At 45.9% G+C, this 21,503-nt stretch overlaps 1 protein-coding gene across 1 annotated transcript in view; it reads right to left on the minus strand.

Moving 5' to 3' along the window:
• Muc4 (mucin 4, cell surface associated) overlaps positions 1-21,503 on the minus strand; it is a 55,808-nt gene that overhangs the window by 21,530 nt on the left and 12,775 nt on the right. The window contains exon 2 of the mRNA XM_074073386.1: positions 246-14,927. Within this exon, the coding sequence (XP_073929487.1) occupies positions 246-14,927 (14,682 nt within the window). The remainder of the gene's footprint in view (positions 1-245; positions 14,928-21,503) is intronic.

Consider the following 21,503-nt stretch of genomic DNA (forward strand, 5'->3'; position numbering starts at 1 on the left):
TATAGGAGACGTGAGTGAGACATAGAAACAAAGAATAGCAGAGTCAAAGAGATTCAGAAAGTAAGGGCCTAGAAGAGACAGAAGAAATTTTTGGTATGAATGCTAATCACCTCCAAACCACAACCTACATAGGTACCCGTAGCAAGAAGAGAAGGAGAATAGGTCACCCATTACGACAAAACTCATTAACCTTTCTGGTGAATCTCACCTCAGCCCCTACAAAAAACACTAGGTAATTATTTCACCTGGAGGCCATGTCCCCTGAGAGACGGTCTCTGTGAGAGTGTATGCACTTGGGGAAGATGAAAAAGTTGAGGTGGTCACTTCTGTGGTAGGCCTAGTTTGAGACTGACTGGTGGTCTCCATACTTTGAATCTGGGTGCTCTGAGAAAGTGCAGATGATTCCTGAGTAGAGGTGCTGGGTCTTTCTCCTGTTGATAGTCCATTTGATGAAGGGGTCATCGAGACTCCTGAAGTGATTGCAGTGAGACTGCCAGTTACATATGTGGAAATGTCCCCTAGGCTTTCTGGAGTGGAGCCTGTGGACATTGTGGTGAGCCCCTCAGATGTGGCTGAAGGTGTGTTGCTGACACTGGATGAGGATGAGGTGGTCTTTTCACCTGTAGGAGATGTCTTCTGAGAAACAGTCTCTGTCTTTGTGTGTCCACTTGAGGAGGATGAAAGAGTTGAGGTGGTCATCTCAGTGAGGGGCTCAATTTGAGACTGGCTGGTGGTCACCATTTTTTGAGTCTGGGTACTCTGAGAAAGTGTAGATGAGTCCTGAGAAGAAGTGCTTGATGTTTCTCCTGTTGATACTCCATTTGATGCAGGTGTCATTGAGTCTCCCGAAGTGACTTCAGTGAGACTTCCAGTGGTATGTGGTGATGTGTCCTTTGTGCTTCCTAGAGTGGTTTCTGTGGACATTGTTGTGGTGAGCCCCTCAGATATGGTTGAAGGAGTGTTGCTAACACTGGAGAAGGATGAGGTACTTGTTTCACCTGTAGGAGATGTCTTCTGAGAAACAGTCTCTGTCTGTGTGTGTCCACTTGGGGAGGATGAAAGGGTTGAGGTGATTACCTCAGTTAGGAGCCTGGTTTGAGACTGGCTGGTGGTCACCATGCTTTGATTCTGGGTACTCAGAGAAAGTACAGATGATTCCTGAGAAGAGGTACTTTGTCTTTCTCCTGTTGATAGTCCATTTGATGCAGGTGTCGTTGAGACTTCTGAAGTGAGTGCAGTGAGACTTCCAGTGGTATGTGGTGATGTGTCCTCTGTGCTTCCTAGAGTGGTTTCTGTGGACATTGTTGTGGTGAGCCCCTCAGATATGGTTGAAGGAGTGTTGATAACACTGGAGAAGGATGAGGTACTTGTTTCACCTGTAGGAGATGTCCTCTGAGAAATAGTCTCTGTCAGAGTGTGTCCACTTGGGGAAGATGAAAGACTTGAGGTGGTCACTTCTGTGAGGGGCCCTGCTTGATATTGACTGGTGGTCAATATACTTTGAGTCTGGGTACTCTGAGAAAATGTAGGTGAATGCAGAGAAGAGGTGCTTGTTCCTTCTGCTGTTGATAGTCCATTTGATGCAGGTGTCATTGAGACTCCTGAAGTGATTGAAGTGAGACTGACAGTTACATATGTGGATGAGTCCCCTGTGCTTCCTGGAGTGGAGCCTGTGGACATTGTTGTGGTGAGCCCCTCAGATGTGGCTGAAGGTGTGTTGCTGACACTGGATGAGGATGAGGTGGTTGTTTCACCTGTAGGAGATGTCTTCTGAGAAACAGTCTCTGTCTTTGTGTGTCCACTTGGGGAGGATGAAAGAGTTGAGGTGGTCATCTCAGTGAGGGGCTCAATTTGAAACTGGCTGGTGGTCACCATTTTTTGAGTCTGGGTACTCTGAGAAAGTGTAGATGAGTCCTGAGAAGGAGTGCTTGATGTTTCTCCTGTTGATACTCCATTTGATGCAGGTGTCATTGAGTCTCCCGAAGTGACTTCAGTGAGACTTCCAGTGGTATGTGGTGATGTGTCCACTGTGCCTCCTGGAGTGGAATCTGTGGAAGCTTTGACAGTGAGCCCCTCTGACGTGGTTGAAGGTGTGTTGCTGACACTGGATGAGGATGAGGTGGTCTTTTCACCTGTAGGAGATGTCCTCTGAGAAACATTCTCTGTCAGTGTATGGCCACTTGGAGAGAATGAAAGAGCTGAGGTGGTGACCTCTATGAGGGGCCTAGTTTGAAACTGACTGGTAGACTCCATATTTTGAGTGTGGGAACTCTGAGAAAATGCAGATGATTCCTGAGTAGAAGTGCTGGGTCTTTCTCCTGTTGATAGTCCATGTGATGCAGGTGTTGTTGAGACTCCTGAAGTGATTGCAGTGAGACTGCCAGTTACATATGTGGAAATGTCCCCTGTGCTTCCTGGAGTGGAGCCTGTGGACATTGTTGTGGTGAGCCCCTCAGATGTGGTTGAAGGTGTGTTGCTGACACTGGATGAGGACGAGGTGGTTGTTTCACCTGTAGGAGATGTCCTCTGAGAAGCAGTCTCTGTCTGTGTGTGTCCACTTGGGGAAGATGAAAGAGTTGAGGTGGTTACCTCAGTGGGGAACCCAGTTTGAGACTGGCTAGTGGTTACCATACTTTGAGTCTGGGACCTCTGAGAAAATGTAGATGAATGCAGTGAAGAGGTGCTTGTTCCTTCTGCTGTTGATAGTCCATTTGATGCAGGTGTTGTTGAGACTCCTGAAGTGATTGCAGTGAGACTGCCAGTTACATATGTGGAAATGTCCCCTGTGCTTCCTGGAGTGGAGCCTGTGGACATTGTTGTGGTGAGCCCCTCAGATGTGGCTGAAGGTGTGTTGCTGACACTAGATGAGGATGAGGTGGTTGTTTCACCTGTAGGAGATGTTTTCTGAGAAACAGTCTCTGTCTTTGTGTGTCCACTTGGGGAGGATGAAAGGGTTGAGGTGGTTACCTCAGTTAGGAGCCTGGTTTGAGACTGGCTGGTGGTCACCATGCTTTGATTCTGGGTACTCAGAGAAAGTACAGATGATTCCTGAGAAGAGGTACTTTGTCTTTCTCCTGTTGATAGTCCATTTGATGCAGGTGTCGTTGAGACTTCTGAAGTGAGTGCAGTGAGACTTCCAGTGGTATGTGGTGATGTGTCCTCTGTGCCTCCTAGAGTGGTTTCTGTGGACATTGTTGTGGTGAGCCCCTCAGATATGGTTGAAGGAGTGTTGCTAACACTGGAGAAGGATGAGGTACTTGTTTCACCTGTAGGAGATGTCCTCTGAGAAATAGTCTCTGTCAGAGTGTGTCCACTTGGGGAAGATGAAAGACTTGAGGTGGTCACTTCTGTGAGGGGCCCTGCTTGATATTGACTGGTGGTCAATATACTTTGAGTCTGGGTACTCTGAGAAAATGTAGGTGAATGCAGAGAAGAGGTGCTTGTTCCTTCTGCTGTTGATAGTCCATTTGATGCAGGTGTCATTGAGACTCCTGAAGTGATTGCAGTGAGACTGACAGTTACATATGTGGATGAGTCCCCTGTGCTTCCTGGAGTGGAGCCTGTGGACATTGTTGTGGTGAGCCCCTCAGATGTGGTTGAAGGTGTGTTGCTGACACTGGATGAGGATGAGGTGGTCTTTTCACCTGTAGGAGATGTCTTCTGAGAAACAGTCTCTGTCTTTGTGTGTCCACTTGGGGAGGATGAAAGAGTTGAGGTGGTCATCTCAGTGAGGGGCTCAATTTGAGACTGGCTGGTGGTCACCATTTTTTGAGTCTGGGTACTCTGAGAAAGTGTAGATGAGTCCTGAGAAGGAGTGCTTGATGTTTCTCCTGTTGATACTCCATTTGATGCAGGTGTCATTGAGTCTCCCGAAGTGACTTCAGTGAGACTTCCAGTGGTATGTGGTGATGTGTCCACTGTGCCTCCTGGAGTGGAATCTGTGGAAGCTTTGACAGTGAGCCCCTCTGACGTGGTTGAAGGTGTGTTGCTGACACTGGATGAGGATGAGGTGGTCTTTTCACCTGTAGGAGATGTCCTCTGAGAAACATTCTCTGTCAGTGTATGGCCACTTGGAGAGAATGAAAGAGCTGAGGTGGTGACCTCTATGAGGGGCCTAGTTTGAAACTGACTGGTAGACTCCATATTTTGAGTGTGGGAACTCTGAGAAAATGCAGATGATTCCTGAGTAGAAGTGCTGGGTCTTTCTCCTGTTGATAGTCCATGTGATGCAGGTGTTGTTGAGACTCCTGAAGTGATTGCAGTGAGACTGCCAGTTACATATGTGGAAATGTCCCCTGTGCTTGCTGGAGTGGAGCCTGTGGACATTGTTGTGGTGTGCCCCTCAGATGTGGTTGAAGGTGTGTTGCTGACATTGGATGAGGACGAGGTGGTTGTTTCACCTGTAGGAGATGTCCTCTGAGAAGCAGTCTCTGTCTGTGTGTGTCCACTTGGGGAGGATGAAAGGGTTGAGGTGGTTACCTCAGTGGGGAACCCAGTTTGAGACTGGCTGGTGGTTACCATACTTTGAGTCTGGGACCTGTGAGAAAGTACAGATGATTCCTGAGTAAAAGAACTGGGCCTTTCTCCTGTTGATAGTCCATTTGATGCAGGTGTCATTGAGACTTCTGAAGTGAGTGCAGTGAGACTTCCAGTGGTATGTGGTGATGTGTCCACTGTGCTTCCTGGAGTGGTGTCTGTGGACATTGTTGTGGTGAGTCCCTCAGATGTGACTGAAGGAGTATTCCTGACACTGGACAAAGATGAGGTAGTTTTTTCACCAGTAGGAGATGTCCTTTGAGAAATAGTCTCTGTCAGAGTGTGTCCACTTGGGGAAGATGAAAGAGTTGAGGTGGTCACTTCTGCGAGGGGCCCAGCTTGATACTGGCTGGTGGTCACTATACTTTGAGTCTGGGTACTCTGAGAAAATGTAGATGAATGCAGTGAAGAGGTGCTTGTTCCTTCTGCTGTTGATAGTCCATTTGATGCAGGTGTCACTGAGACTCCTGAAGTGATTGCAGAGAGACTGCCAGTTACATATGTGGATGAGTCCCCTGTGCTTCCTGGAGTGGAGCCTGTGGACATTGTTGTGGTGAGCCCCTCAGATGTGGCTGAAGGTGTGTTGCTGACACTAGATGAGGATGAGGTGGTTGTTTCACCTGTAGGAGATGTCTTCTGAGAAACAGTCTCTGTCTTTGTGTGTCCACTTGGGGAGGATGAAAGGGTTGAGGTGGTTACCTCAGTTAGGAGCCTGGTTTGAGACTGGCTGGTGGTCACCATGCTTTGATTCTGGGTACTCAGAGAAAGTACAGATGATTCCTGAGAAGAGGTACTTTGTCTTTCTCCTGTTGATAGTCCATTTGATGCAGGTGTCGTTGAGACTTCTGAAGTGAGTGCAGTGAGACTTCCAGTGGTATGTGGTGATGTGTCCTCTGTGCTTCCTAGAGTGGTTTCTGTGGACATTGTTGTGGTGAGCCCCTCAGATATGGTTGAAGGAGTGTTGCTAACACTGGAGAAGGATGAGGTACTTGTTTCACCTGTAGGAGATGTCCTCTGAGAAACATTCTCTGTCAGTGTATGGCCACTTGGAGAGAATGAAAGAGCTGAGGTGGTGACCTCTATGAGGGGCCTAGTTTGAAACTGACTGGTAGACTCCATATTTTGAGTGTGGGAACTCTGAGAAAATGCAGATGATTCCTGAGTAGAAGTGCTGGGTCTTTCTCCTGTTGATAGTCCATGTGATGCAGGTGTTGTTGAGACTCCTGAAGTGATTGCAGTGAGACTGCCAGTTACATATGTGGAAATGTCCCCTGTGCTTCCTGGAGTGGAGCCTGTGGACATTGTTGTGGTGAGCCCCTCAGATGTGGCTGAAGGTGTGTTGCTGACACTGGATGAGGATGAGGTGGTTGTTTCACCTGTAGGAGATGTCTTCTGAGAAACAGTCTCTGTCTTTGTGTGTCCACTTGGGGAGGATGAAACAGTTGAGGTGGTCATCTCAGTGAGGGGCTCAATTTGAGACTGGCTGGTGGTCACCATTTTTTGAGTCTGGGTACTCTGAGAAAGTGTAGATGATTCCTGAGAAGGAGTGCTTGATGTTTCTCCTGTTGATACTCCATTTGATGCAGGTGTCATTGAGTCTCCCGAAGTGACTTCAGTGAGACTTCCAGTGGTATGTGGTGATGTGTCCACTGTGCCTCCTGGAGTGGAATCTGTGGAAGCTTTGACAGTGAGCCCCTCTGACGTGGTTGAAGGTGTGTTGCTGACACTGGATGAGGATGAGGTGGTCTTTTCACCTGTAGGAGATGTCCTCTGAGAAACATTCTCTGTCAGTGTATGGCCACTTGGAGAGAATGAAAGAGCTGAGGTGGTGACCTCTATGAGGGGCCTAGTTTGAAACTGACTGGTAGACTCCATATTTTGAGTGTGGGAACTCTGAGAAAATGCAGATGATTCCTGAGTAGAAGTGCTGGGTCTTTCTCCTGTTGATAGTCCATGTGATGCAGGTGTTGTTGAGACTCCTGAAGTGATTGCAGTGAGACTGCCAGTTACATATGTGGAAATGTCCCCTGTGCTTCCTGGAGTGGAGCCTGTGGACATTGTTGTGGTGAGCCCCTCAGATGTGGTTGAAGGTGTGTTGCTGACACTGGATGAGGACGAGGTGGTTGTTTCACCTGTAGGAGATGTCCTCTGAGAAGCAGTCTCTGTCTGTGTGTGTCCACTTGGGGAAGATGAAAGAGTTGAGGTGGTTACCTCAGTGGGGAACCCAGTTTGAGACTGGTTAGTGGTTACCATACTTTGAGTCTGGGACCTCTGAGAAAATGTAGATGAATGCAGTGAAGAGGTGCTTGTTCCTTCTGCTGTTGATAGTCCATTTGATGCAGGTGTTGTTGAGACTCCTGAAGTGATTGCAGTGAGACTGCCAGTTACATATGTGGAAATGTCCCCTGTGCTTCCTGGAGTGGAGCCTGTGGACATTGTTGTGGTGAGCCCCTCAGATGTGGCTGAAGGTGTGTTGCTGACACTAGATGAGGATGAGGTGGTTGTTTCACCTGTAGGAGATGTTTTCTGAGAAACAGTCTCTGTCTTTGTGTGTCCACTTGGGGAGGATGAAAGGGTTGAGGTGGTTACCTCAGTTAGGAGCCTGGTTTGAGACTGGCTGGTGGTCACCATGCTTTGATTCTGGGTACTCAGAGAAAGTACAGATGATTCCTGAGAAGAGGTACTTTGTCTTTCTCCTGTTGATAGTCCATTTGATGCAGGTGTCGTTGAGACTTCTGAAGTGAGTGCAGTGAGACTTCCAGTGGTATGTGGTGATGTGTCCTCTGTGCCTCCTAGAGTGGTTTCTGTGGACATTGTTGTGGTGAGCCCCTCAGATATGGTTGAAGGAGTGTTGCTAACACTGGAGAAGGATGAGGTACTTGTTTCACCTGTAGGAGATGTCCTCTGAGAAATAGTCTCTGTCAGAGTGTGTCCACTTGGGGAAGATGAAAGACTTGAGGTGGTCACTTCTGTGAGGGGCCCTGCTTGATATTGACTGGTGGTCAATATACTTTGAGTCTGGGTACTCTGAGAAAATGTAGGTGAATGCAGAGAAGAGGTGCTTGTTCCTTCTGCTGTTGATAGTCCATTTGATGCAGGTGTCATTGAGACTCCTGAAGTGATTGAAGTGAGACTGACAGTTACATATGTGGATGAGTCCCCTGTGCTTCCTGGAGTGGAGCCTGTGGACATTGTTGTGGTGAGCCCCTCAGATGTGGTTGAAGGTGTGTTGCTGACACTGGATGAGGATGAGGTGGTCTTTTCACCTGTAGGAGATGTCTTCTGAGAAACAGTCTCTGTCTTTGTGTGTCCACTTGGGGAGGATGAAAGAGTTGAGGTGGTCATCTCAGTGAGGGGCTCAATTTGAGACTGGCTGGTGGTCACCATTTTTTGAGTCTGGGTACTCTGAGAAAGTGTAGATGAGTCCTGAGAAGGAGTGCTTGATGTTTCTCCTGTTGATACTCCATTTGATGCAGGTGTCATTGAGTCTCCCGAAGTGACTTCAGTGAGACTTCCAGTGGTATGTGGTGATGTGTCCACTGTGCCTCCTGGAGTGGAATCTGTGGAAGCTTTGACAGTGAGCCCCTCTGACGTGGTTGAAGGTGTGTTGCTGACACTGGATGAGGATGAGGTGGTCTTTTCACCTGTAGGAGATGTCCTCTGAGAAACATTCTCTGTCAGTGTATGGCCACTTGGAGAGAATGAAAGAGCTGAGGTGGTGACCTCTATGAGGGGCCTAGTTTGAAACTGACTGGTAGACTCCATATTTTGAGTGTGGGAACTCTGAGAAAATGCAGATGATTCCTGAGTAGAAGTGCTGGGTCTTTCTCCTGTTGATAGTCCATGTGATGCAGGTGTTGTTGAGACTCCTGAAGTGATTGCAGTGAGACTGCCAGTTACATATGTGGAAATGTCCCCTGTGCTTGCTGGAGTGGAGCCTGTGGACATTGTTGTGGTGAGCCCCTCAGATGTCGTTGAAGGTGTGTTGCTGACATTGGATGAGGACGAGGTGGTTGTTTCACCTGTAGGAGATGTCCTCTGAGAAGCAGTCTCTGTCTGTGTGTGTCCACTTGGGGAGGATGAAAGGGTTGAGGTGGTTACCTCAGTGGGGAACCCAGTTTGAGACTGGCTGGTGGTTACCATACTTTGAGTCTGGGACCTCTGAGAAAGTACAGATGATTCCTGAGTAAAAGAACTGGGTCTTTCTCCTGTTGATAGTCCATTTGATGCAGGTGTCATTGAGACTTCTGAAGTGAGTGCAGTGAGACTTCCAGTGGTATGTGGTGATGTGTCCACTGTGCTTCCTGGAGTGGTGTCTGTGGACATTGTTGTGGTGAGTCCCTCAGATGTGGCTGAAGGAGTATTCCTGACACTGGACAAAGATGAGGTAGTTTTTTCACCAGTAGGAGATGTCCTTTGAGAAATAGTCTCTGTCAGAGTGTGTCCACTTGGGGAAGATGAAAGAGTTGAGGTGGTCACTTCTGCGAGGGGCCCAGCTTGATACTGGCTGGTGGTCACTATACTTTGAGTCTGGGTACTCTGAGAAAATGTAGATGAATGCAGTGAAGAGGTGCTTGTTCCTTCTGCTGTTGATAGTCCATTTGATGCAGGTGTCACTGAGACTCCTGAAGTGATTGCAGAGAGACTGCCAGTTACATATGTGGATGAGTCCCCTGTGCTTCCTGGAGTGGAGCCTGTGGACATTGTTGTGGTGAGCCCCTCAGATGTGGCTGAAGGTGTGTTGCTGACACTAGATGAGGATGAGGTGGTTGTTTCACCTGTAGGAGATGTCTTCTGAGAAACAGTCTCTGTCTTTGTGTGTCCACTTGGGGAGGATGAAAGGGTTGAGGTGGTTACCTCAGTTAGGAGCCTGGTTTGAGACTGGCTGGTGGTCACCATGCTTTGATTCTGGGTACTCAGAGAAAGTACAGATGATTCCTGAGAAGAGGTACTTTGTCTTTCTCCTGTTGATAGTCCATTTGATGCAGGTGTCGTTGAGACTTCTGAAGTGAGTGCAGTGAGACTTCCAGTGGTATGTGGTGATGTGTCCTCTGTGCGTCCTAGAGTGGTTTCTGTGGACATTGTTGTGGTGAGCCCCTCAGATATGGTTGAAGGAGTGTTGCTAACACTGGAGAAGGATGAGGTACTTGTTTCACCTGTAGGAGATGTCCTCTGAGAAATAGTCTCTGTCAGAGTGTGTCCACTTGGGGAAGATGAAAGACTTGAGGTGGTCACTTCTGTGAGGGGCCCTGCTTGATATTGACTGGTGGTCAATATACTTTGAGTCTGGGTACTCTGAGAAAATGTAGGTGAATGCAGAGAAGAGGTGCTTGTTCCTTCTGCTGTTGATAGTCCATTTGATGCAGGTGTCATTGAGACTCCTGAAGTGATTGAAGTGAGACTGACAGTTACATATGTGGATGAGTCCCCTGTGCTTCCTGGAGTGGAGCCTGTGGACATTGTTGTGGTGAGCCCCTCAGATGTGGTTGAAGGTGTGTTGCTGACACTGGATGAGGATGAGGTGGTCTTTTCACCTGTAGGAGATGTCTTCTGAGAAACAGTCTCTGTCTTTGTGTGTCCACTTGGGGAGGATGAAAGAGTTGAGGTGGTCATCTCAGTGAGGGGCTCAATTTGAGACTGGCTGGTGGTCACCATTTTTTGAGTCTGGGTACTCTGAGAAAGTGTAGATGAGTCCTGAGAAGGAGTGCTTGATGTTTCTCCTGTTGATACTCCATTTGATGCAGGTGTCATTGAGTCTCCCGAAGTGACTTCAGTGAGACTTCCAGTGGTATGTGGTGATGTGTCCACTGTGCCTCCTGGAGTGGAATCTGTGGAAGCTTTGACAGTGAGCCCCTCTGACGTGGTTGAAGGTGTGTTGCTGACACTGGATGAGGATGAGGTGGTCTTTTCACCTGTAGGAGATGTCCTCTGAGAAACATTCTCTGTCAGTGTATGGCCACTTGGAGAGAATGAAAGAGCTGAGGTGGTGACCTCTATGAGGGGCCTAGTTTGAAACTGACTGGTAGACTCCATATTTTGAGTGTGGGAACTCTGAGAAAATGCAGATGATTCCTGAGTAGAAGTGCTGGGTCTTTCTCCTGTTGATAGTCCATGTGATGCAGGTGTTGTTGAGACTCCTGAAGTGATTGCAGTGAGACTGCCAGTTACATATGTGGAAATGTCCCCTGTGCTTGCTGGAGTGGAGCCTGTGGACATTGTTGTGGTGAGCCCCTCAGATGTCGTTGAAGGTGTGTTGCTGACATTGGATGAGGACGAGGTGGTTGTTTCACCTGTAGGAGATGTCCTCTGAGAAGCAGTCTCTGTCTGTGTGTGTCCACTTGGGGAGGATGAAAGGGTTGAGGTGGTTACCTCAGTGGGGAACCCAGTTTGAGACTGGCTGGTGGTTACCATACTTTGAGTCTGGGACCTCTGAGAAAGTACAGATGATTCCTGAGTAAAAGAACTGGGTCTTTCTCCTGTTGATAGTCCATTTGATGCAGGTGTCATTGAGACTTCTGAAGTGAGTGCAGTGAGACTTCCAGTGGTATGTGGTGATGTGTCCACTGTGCTTCCTGGAGTGGTGTCTGTGGACATTGTTGTGGTGAGTCCCTCAGATGTGGCTGAAGGAGTATTCCTGACACTGGACAAAGATGAGGTAGTTTTTTCACCAGTAGGAGATGTCCTTTGAGAAATAGTCTCTGTCAGAGTGTGTCCACTTGGGGAAGATGAAAGAGTTGAGGTGGTCACTTCTGCGAGGGGCCCAGCTTGATACTGGCTGGTGGTCACTATACTTTGAGTCTGGGTACTCTGAGAAAATGTAGATGAATGCAGTGAAGAGGTGCTTGTTCCTTCTGCTGTTGATAGTCCATTTGATGCAGGTGTCACTGAGACTCCTGAAGTGATTGCAGAGAGACTGCCAGTTACATATGTGGATGAGTCCCCTGTGCTTCCTGGAGTGGAGCCTGTGGACATTGTTGTGGTGAGCCCCTCAGATGTGGCTGAAGGTGTGTTGCTGACACTAGATGAGGATGAGGTGGTTGTTTCACCTGTAGGAGATGTCTTCTGAGAAACAGTCTCTGTCTTTGTGTGTCCACTTGGGGAGGATGAAAGGGTTGAGGTGGTTACCTCAGTTAGGAGCCTGGTTTGAGACTGGCTGGTGGTCACCATGCTTTGATTCTGGGTACTCAGAGAAAGTACAGATGATTCCTGAGAAGAGGTACTTTGTCTTTCTCCTGTTGATAGTCCATTTGATGCAGGTGTCGTTGAGACTTCTGAAGTGAGTGCAGTGAGACTTCCAGTGGTATGTGGTGATGTGTCCTCTGTGCGTCCTAGAGTGGTTTCTGTGGACATTGTTGTGGTGAGCCCCTCAGATATGGTTGAAGGAGTGTTGCTAACACTGGAGAAGGATGAGGTACTTGTTTCACCTGTAGGAGATGTCCTCTGAGAAATAGTCTCTGTCAGAGTGTGTCCACTTGGGGAAGATGAAAGACTTGAGGTGGTCACTTCTGTGAGGGGCCCTGCTTGATATTGACTGGTGGTCAATATACTTTGAGTCTGGGTACTCTGAGAAAATGTAGGTGAATGCAGAGAAGAGGTGCTTGTTCCTTCTGCTGTTGATAGTCCATTTGATGCAGGTGTCATTGAGACTCCTGAAGTGATTGAAGTGAGACTGACAGTTACATATGTGGATGAGTCCCCTGTGCTTCCTGGAGTGGAGCCTGTGGACATTGTTGTGGTGAGCCCCTCAGATGTGGTTGAAGGTGTGTTGCTGACACTGGATGAGGATGAGGTGGTCTTTTCACCTGTAGGAGATGTCTTCTGAGAAACAGTCTCTGTCTTTGTGTGTCCACTTGGGGAGGATGAAAGAGTTGAGGTGGTCATCTCAGTGAGGGGCTCAATTTGAGACTGGCTGGTGGTCACCATTTTTTGAGTCTGGGTACTCTGAGAAAGTGTAGATGAGTCCTGAGAAGGAGTGCTTGATGTTTCTCCTGTTGATACTCCATTTGATGCAGGTGTCATTGAGTCTCCCGAAGTGACTTCAGTGAGACTTCCAGTGGTATGTGGTGATGTGTCCACTGTGCCTCCTGGAGTGGAATCTGTGGAAGCTTTGACAGTGAGCCCCTCTGACGTGGTTGAAGGTGTGTTGCTGACACTGGATGAGGATGAGGTGGTCTTTTCACCTGTAGGAGATGTCCTCTGAGAAACATTCTCTGTCAGTGTATGGCCACTTGGAGAGAATGAAAGAGCTGAGGTGGTGACCTCTATGAGGGGCCTAGTTTGAAACTGACTGGTAGACTCCATATTTTGAGTGTGGGAACTCTGAGAAAATGCAGATGATTCCTGAGTAGAAGTGCTGGGTCTTTCTCCTGTTGATAGTCCATGTGATGCAGGTGTTGTTGAGACTCCTGAAGTGATTGCAGTGAGACTGCCAGTTACATATGTGGAAATGTCCCCTGTGCTTGCTGGAGTGGAGCCTGTGGACATTGTTGTGGTGAGCCCCTCAGATGTCGTTGAAGGTGTGTTGCTGACATTGGATGAGGACGAGGTGGTTGTTTCACCTGTAGGAGATGTCCTCTGAGAAGCAGTCTCTGTCTGTGTGTGTCCACTTGGGGAGGATGAAAGGGTTGAGGTGGTTACCTCAGTGGGGAACCCAGTTTGAGACTGGCTGGTGGTTACCATACTTTGAGTCTGGGACCTCTGAGAAAGTACAGATGATTCCTGAGTAAAAGAACTGGGTCTTTCTCCTGTTGATAGTCCATTTGATGCAGGTGTCATTGAGACTTCTGAAGTGAGTGCAGTGAGACTTCCAGTGGTATGTGGTGATGTGTCCACTGTGCTTCCTGGAGTGGTGTCTGTGGACATTGTTGTGGTGAGTCCCTCAGATGTGGCTGAAGGAGTATTCCTGACACTGGACAAAGATGAGGTAGTTTTTTCACCAGTAGGAGATGTCCTTTGAGAAATAGTCTCTGTCAGAGTGTGTCCACTTGGGGAAGATGAAAGAGTTGAGGTGGTCACTTCTGCGAGGGGCCCAGCTTGATACTGGCTGGTGGTCACTATACTTTGAGTCTGGGTACTCTGAGAAAATGTAGATGAATGCAGTGAAGAGGTGCTTGTTCCTTCTGCTGTTGATAGTCCATTTGATGCAGGTGTCACTGAGACTCCTGAAGTGATTGCAGAGAGACTGCCAGTTACATATGTGGATGAGTCCCCTGTGCTTCCTGGAGTGGAGCCTGTGGACATTGTTGTGGTGAGCCCCTCAGATGTGGCTGAAGGTGTGTTGCTGACACTAGATGAGGATGAGGTGGTTGTTTCACCTGTAGGAGATGTCTTCTGAGAAACAGTCTCTGTCTTTGTGTGTCCACTTGGGGAGGATGAAAGGGTTGAGGTGGTTACCTCAGTTAGGAGCCTGGTTTGAGACTGGCTGGTGGTCACCATGCTTTGATTCTGGGTACTCAGAGAAAGTACAGATGATTCCTGAGAAGAGGTACTTTGTCTTTCTCCTGTTGATAGTCCATTTGATGCAGGTGTCGTTGAGACTTCTGAAGTGAGTGCAGTGAGACTTCCAGTGGTATGTGGTGATGTGTCCTCTGTGCGTCCTAGAGTGGTTTCTGTGGACATTGTTGTGGTGAGCCCCTCAGATATGGTTGAAGGAGTGTTGCTAACACTGGAGAAGGATGAGGTACTTGTTTCACCTGTAGGAGATGTCCTCTGAGAAATAGTCTCTGTCAGAGTGTGTCCACTTGGGGAAGATGAAAGACTTGAGGTGGTCACTTCTGTGAGGGGCCCTGCTTGATATTGACTGGTGGTCAATATACTTTGAGTCTGGGTACTCTGAGAAAATGTAGGTGAATGCAGAGAAGAGGTGCTTGTTCCTTCTGCTGTTGATAGTCCATTTGATGCAGGTGTCATTGAGACTCCTGAAGTGATTGAAGTGAGACTGACAGTTACATATGTGGATGAGTCCCCTGTGCTTCCTGGAGTGGAGCCTGTGGACATTGTTGTGGTGAGCCCCTCAGATGTGGTTGAAGGTGTGTTGCTGACACTGGATGAGGATGAGGTGGTCTTTTCACCTGTAGGAGATGTCTTCTGAGAAACAGTCTCTGTCTTTGTGTGTCCACTTGGGGAGGATGAAAGAGTTGAGGTGGTCATCTCAGTGAGGGGCTCAATTTGAGACTGGCTGGTGGTCACCATTTTTTGAGTCTGGGTACTCTGAGAAAGTGTAGATGAGTCCTGAGAAGGAGTGCTTGGTGTTTCTGCTGTTGATCCTCCATTTGGTGAAGGTGTTGTTGAGACTGCTGAAGTGACTTCAGTGAGACTTCCAGTTGTATATGGTGATGTGTCCACTGTGCTTCCTGGAGTGGAGTCTGTGGACATTGAGGTGGTTTTTGCACCTGTAGGAGAAGCAGTGTGTATCATAGTGTGTCTACTTGGGGAGGATGAGAGAGCTGACCTGATGACTTCTGTGAAGGGCCCTGTTTGATATTGGCTGGTAGTCTCTATGCCCTGATTCTTGGTGTTCTGAGAAATGGTAGATGATTCTGGAGTAGAGAATGTTGTTGAAATTGTGCTTGTCTCAGTGGATTTGCCTGAGATTGAACCACCTGCAGTGGTGACATATAGTTAAGATATAATTGCTAGGTTTTTGACTAGATATTGTAACCAGTGAAATTAAAGTTTATAGCCCATAATTATTCATGTAGCACTCTATTGAACATTCTTAAAGAGTGATTGTTACAAGTTGTTATTTAATTCCAGCCAGAAATTCTCATATGCACATAACTACTGATGAATAATAGCTCTATAAATAGCGTGTGTCCATATTTTGCATCCTGACAGATTATTTGTAAATGTAATAATGGAGTATCATTGATCCAATGCATGCCCTATTCTCTGCAAAATCATATGCCTCATTCTTAAAACCTTTTTTAACTAAAATATACACACAAATCATGTGATAAAAAAATTACATGTTAAAGCCAGGTTTGTGGTACCTGTCTAAATCCCATCACTAAAAAGGCTGTGTCAGGGTTGATGAGTTTGAGATCAGCCTGGACTACTTAGGGAGACCCTGTAAAGCAAAACTAAATTCAATTACCCCTTGTCCTATACATGTAGTTTTCCATCACTACCAAGGGAATGATTCACCTTTCACAGGGTGCTCTTTCACAGCCCCCTTTTCTTCTCAATCTATTACTTACTGACATCACTTTTTCTTCTCTACTCATTTTCTTACCCATCCCAAATAACTTCTACCATAGGAAGAACTACCTGATCCTCTTGTCCTCCTTCATCTCTAATATCTATTCGAAAGCCGGAAGACCTCTACGGCCCAGCAAGACCTTGTTTGGAGAGTAGAGCTAGGGAAAAGGCCATGACTGTGTGCAGTCATGTGACACGTAAGTACATTTCAGTCAAGGATGGATCACACATAGATGGTGGTCCTGTGTGATCTATGGTCTAGTGCTGTTTTAGCCATTCTCATTTGTACAAGTACTCTGATGTTTGCACGATGACACGAACGTCTGATGTCTCATTTCTCGTTAAGTGACACATGACTATATGAATACCCTCCTGAATACATGTGCTTTGGCACTGGCTTAAATGGCTTCATTATTCAGTACAAAATAACTGAGAGAGCACCCACTAACACCAGAGAATGTATGAGGACTCTAGTTCCAGTGACACTCCCTCTTCCTTAGAGACAATGTGAAGGTGTTTTGGGAGCAGGAAGTGGGGAGGGTCTCCTGCCTTATCTTCAGATATAGATTGTTTATATTTCATTTTGGTTTCCCCAGGGACAGTCCTTGCAGGTGTCTCTGCCTCTGGTTGCTTCCCAGTACTTAAAACCCAGAACTTCCCCTTCCTGCTTCACCCTTTCTTTTTAACAGGTAGCAAGAGTGAATTCTCTCTCTTGTTTTGTTTTCAATATTCCACGGAAAAGATTGTGGCCAAGCTCGAGACAAACCTTAGTGGACAGCTTTTGAGGTGCTACACCTTATAATCAGGAGGTCCAATGAATCACCGAGGCCCAGAAGAACTGGACTCAGGACTAAGATACTTTTAGGGCCCCACAATTTCTTTTATAGTCAGAAAGAAAAAAAATCAACACAATAATCAATGAGTCCAGTCCCTATTGGATCTCTTTAGTCCAACACTATAAAATATGTTTTAATTTTTTCTTTTATAGAAGGCAACAGTGCCTAGGGCCTGTAAGAGTCATAGTGTGGTCCCTAAGATGGATGCTGGTGGCTCATACCTGTAATCCCAGCTACTCAAGAAGCAGAGATCAGGAGGATCACAGTTCGAAGTCAGCCTGGGCAAATAGTTTGTGAGACCCTATCTTGAAAAAAAGCCCATCACAAAAAAGGGCTGGTGGAGTGGTGCAAGGTGTAGGCCCTGAGTTCAAGCCCCAGCACCACATTTACACACACAAAAAATGTGGCCCTTAATAAAGAGATAGACACAATAGACAGTTACTGATAACAGTCTGAATCATTTTATATTTTACATTGGTTGGGCAACCTGTTCTGGTGTTTTCCAACACACAATAATTATCTCTAGTTTCAAAAAGTAAAATGTTAATTAAAAAAATCACAGAGCTACCTTCTTTTTGCCTCAACCACATTGATGCTGAAAAGATTTTGATACAACAGTAAAGTCAGGTTTAACAAACTTCGTTCTTCACCGAAAACCCTTTTCCATAAATCAAGAGATGTTGTCTTAAAGAATATGAACAGGCAGGAGGACTGAGAGGTCAAGGCCAGCCCGGGCTACTTAGTGAGGCCCTATCTTAAAAGAGCAAAAGCAAAAGAAGAATCTTAAGGTGAGAATGCTGTTTCCTCTAAGGCAATGTTTGCCAGTTGTAAAATTCTAGAAGTTGGGAAGGTGAGAAGGGTGTGAGAGGGGAGAATAAATAAAGGAAGATTAGATTTGATCAGTGCACACTGCACACGTGTAGAAATATCACACTGAACCACCTTAATATGTATAACTAACAGGTGTGAATAAAAAATAAAATAACTTAAAATTTTTGTAACCAAAAGAAGGAAAATTTACCATGGCTAGCCAAATTCAAAACACTCAGAGAACTGATAAGGGTAATGGTTCCATGGATGGCCCTCTATGGCTGGCTGAGAGTTCTGATACATATGCTCGAGGCCTGGGAAGTCAACCTGTCCCCTTCTATAAATGAGTTGTTTTTAAAATCCTCAAATACAGGCTGGCAGAGTAGCTCTCAAGTGGTCGAGTACCTGCCTGCCTAGCAAGTGCAAGGCTCTGAGTTCGAGCCCCAGTACTCCAAAAATAAATAAATAAATCCTGCAATGTGAATGTCCCTCAAATGAAAAAAAAAAAATCACCTTTCCAAGGAATTTAGAAATAAAATTAAAACTTTAATTATTCGATGTGATTCCAAGTGGCCAATCTTTCTTGCTAAAATTGCCAAATATTCCTTCCCTTCAAACAACCAAAGAGGTTACAAAGACATGGAGGCAGCTTCCCTCACCATGAAGGAGCTCCTTCCTGGCTGGAAGTCAGTGATTTAACCTTCCACACCGTGCATCTTTGGGGGGCTGAGTGAGCCCCCACCCTCAAGTCAGGCCTGGTCAACAGGCTGGCTCCTGGTCAGATGTTTAGAGGTCCCTGTAGGGAGGTGTCCAGGAAAACTGCAAGAAACAATGACAGGTGGAGGCACAAGATTCCCACTGAAAAGGGGCTTAAACTATCTTGTAAAGAAATCTCAGAGTTGGGGGTGTGGTTCAGTAGCAGAGCTCAGTTTAGCATACTTGACGCTCTGGGTTTCCCCAGCTGACATCATTATGAGGAAAATGGCAAGATTAAATTGGAATGGTGACCAATTGTGGTGAAGTCCCTGGTGGAGGGAGACAATGCCTTGCTGTAAGTTGTGGTGACTTTCAACTTGGGTTAGACGTTCCCCTTATCCTCAGGGGATGTGTTCTAAGATCCCAGCATTTGCCTGAACCCTCAAATGGTGCTGAACCTCATATACACTGTCTTTTCCTATACATACACAGCTATGATAAAATTCAATTTACAAATTAGGCAATTAGTAAGAGACTAATAACAAAAAGAATATAATAGAACAGTGATAATAATAAATGTCATTTAAAACTTACGAATTGTTCATTTCTGGAATTTTCCATTTAACATTTTCAGACCACAGTTGACCAGAGGAGCATACGTGTAGCATTGCTTTTGGAAAGTAAGTTAAATTTCTAGGCTTATTTTATCTTATTTTTTTCATTTTTCCCATTTATCCTAATCTGGCAGAAGCCTAAGAAGTCAATACATATACCACAGCACTGGTCACAACCTAACATGATGCTAATTAAATTGGTCTTGACAATTTCACTAAAAAAAATTGAAGTCCCAAGCAGAATATTTAAATATTGATCTATTTTATTCAAAATATTTGTCTGTCTGTACCTACATTAGTTAGGTACCATCTTCCTAAACTTTTTCTTTATCTGAGCTTTCTAAAAGACTTTTTCCCTTAGGAACTCATTCTTTGGGCCTTTCAAACTATTTTGTGGGGGGAAGGATCAATTCCAGGGCCTCTCAAAAGGGCAGGTGAGTGCTATACTACCCCTCCACCACCCCAAACCCTCACCCTTTTTTTAACCTTGGTACTCACTAGCTGGGAGGGAGGAAGTTCACCGAGAAAGGAAACTCCCAGGGAAGAATTTTGGTTCAAGTAGAGTCCCTTGAGTTGACTGTAATTCTCACTCATGTTCTCTCTCTAAAGCCTCAGTTTCCCACATGCTGGGATTGTAGGCTTGCACCACCACACCTGACGCCCACTTTCTCTTCCTCAGAGAATTTCAAGTGAGGGAGAATGATTACTGTGACAATCAACTAAACTGGGTCTTTTCTGCCAAAGAGCTAGCTCAGTCAGTAGAACATGAGACTCTTAATCTCAGGGTGCTAGGTTTGATCCCCTTCCCCTCCCATCCCCCGGTATCACACTATGGAATATATCTGTCACTGTATGAGCATTAGCTAATTTCCCCAGCTGTCTCTGTGCTCGGTGACACTTCCCCTGGCTGTAAAATTTTTGCCTTTAAGCAGAGAATTGATTGTCATTGGATGTCCTAAAACTCAAACTGCTAGTCTTAGGATAATCATTGTCCAGCAGAATCTCTGCTTCAAGGTCCCCTTGGCCCACAGGTTAATTATATACTTGGTGCTGCTATTCCAGGTCAAACAGTCATTTCAGGCCTCAGTTTCTCCAGAATCCTAGAAATTCCCACCTTATGGGTCACCTCTTTGTCTTGGGGGAAAACCACTCAAATAAGTTTCATGTCCATGCTCTCCATTCATGTCTGCTCTTCCCCTGTGCCCTCCCCTAAACCTCAGCCTTAGTCAGTCGTGAAGACTGTGAACCTGAGCCCCTCCTCAGAGCAAGGGGCAGTCCTGCATCAGGGGTGAAAACTGAGGGGTCCTTCCGCCCCAGTGTGTGTGTGCTGGCTTGCCTGACCTAGGTCAGAGGCACACACCCTTCTGCAGAAGTAAATTTTTCCTTGTCCACCAGCTTTCGAGCATGTGTCTGATTTGTGACCATGGCAGCGCCGTGTTATTCTAACATTACAAATCAGCTCTCATTTACTAGAAATGACCGCCCACAAGCTCGTGTACTTTACTAATAGTAACTACTTCCTAGGGACACTTCTAAGCTGATGAGGTCTGGACAAAGGCCTGGATGGAACTGCAGAGCTGGGCTACAAGGTCCTTGGCCCTACTTAATCCAATGAGAGATTTGCTTATTGGACTCTGAGGTCTATACCTCACCTCTCCTCAATAAAATTGCAAAACTTCATTTCTCCAAATGAGGTTTAGATTAAGAAGCACTCTCTATGCAATTACTGTTAAACTTGTTCCTTTTTCCTAAGGACATTCCTAAACATTGTCCTGTCATCAGGCTTTGGGTCAATAGGCAGAAGCTATTTCCAAGCCAAATTTCTGAACTTGGAGGTTTTTAGCAATTACCATCTTTTCTCTGTCACTTCCGTTGTAATAAATACCCGATAACATAGACCAATTTTTTTAAAGTAAAGATTTTTGTTTATAAAAGTGATAGGCTTCTACTTCAACAGTCTGGTAGAAGAGTTAGCCTCTAACTACAAAACATGCAAGGGCAAACATTGCACATAAATGTTTTCCAATGCAGAGCTGGGATCAGAAGAAAGGAAAAAGCTCAGGAGTGAAGAAGTTGAGTTAATTCCCTTTAGGAATTCACTATTTCTAAGATCATAGCTTTGTTGTTGTTTGTTGACAGTACTGGGGTTTGAACTCACAACCTTGCTTTTCAGGGCTCTACCACTGGAGCCATGCCCACACCCCTTTTTGTTTTAGTTTGTTTTTCATATAGGGTCTGCTCAATCCTCCTATCTCTGCCTTCCAGGTTGCTGGGATTACAGGTATACAGCACCATGTCCAGCATGGTCTTGAGTTTTAAGAATGGAAGGGGAAAGAAATCAAGATCTTAGGACACTAAATTGAGTTTCTCCTGCATAAAGTGAAAAAGACAGATTGGAAAAATTAGGAAGAAAAAGCAAGCAGAATGAAGAATAGAGTAACAGCAGAATGGATCTTGGCACACACAATTAAAAGTGGAATCAATCAATCCAAAAGTTGGTTTCTTTGATGATAAAATAAACAACCTCCTGGCAAGGTTAAAAAAGAAAAAAAGAAATGAAGGAGAAGAGAAGAGGGAAAAGAAAATTATTAGGAATGAAGAAGGTGCTATAACTTCAGAAAAACATTTAGACAATGCTCTGATGAATTTATTCCAAAGAGTGTGAAAGTTTAGGTGAATTGGACAATTTCTCTAAAAAATATAACTTATCAAAAACAGATTGAGAGTAGAGATCAGTTGGAGACCAGCGCAGGGAAAAAGTTAGCGAGATCCCCATCTCAACAAATAACAGCATGGCATTGCACACCTATCA

The sequence above is a fragment of the Castor canadensis genome, chromosome 5 (assembly GCF_047511655.1).
Source record: "Castor canadensis chromosome 5, mCasCan1.hap1v2, whole genome shotgun sequence".
NCBI classification, from domain to species: Eukaryota; Metazoa; Chordata; class Mammalia; order Rodentia; family Castoridae; genus Castor; species Castor canadensis.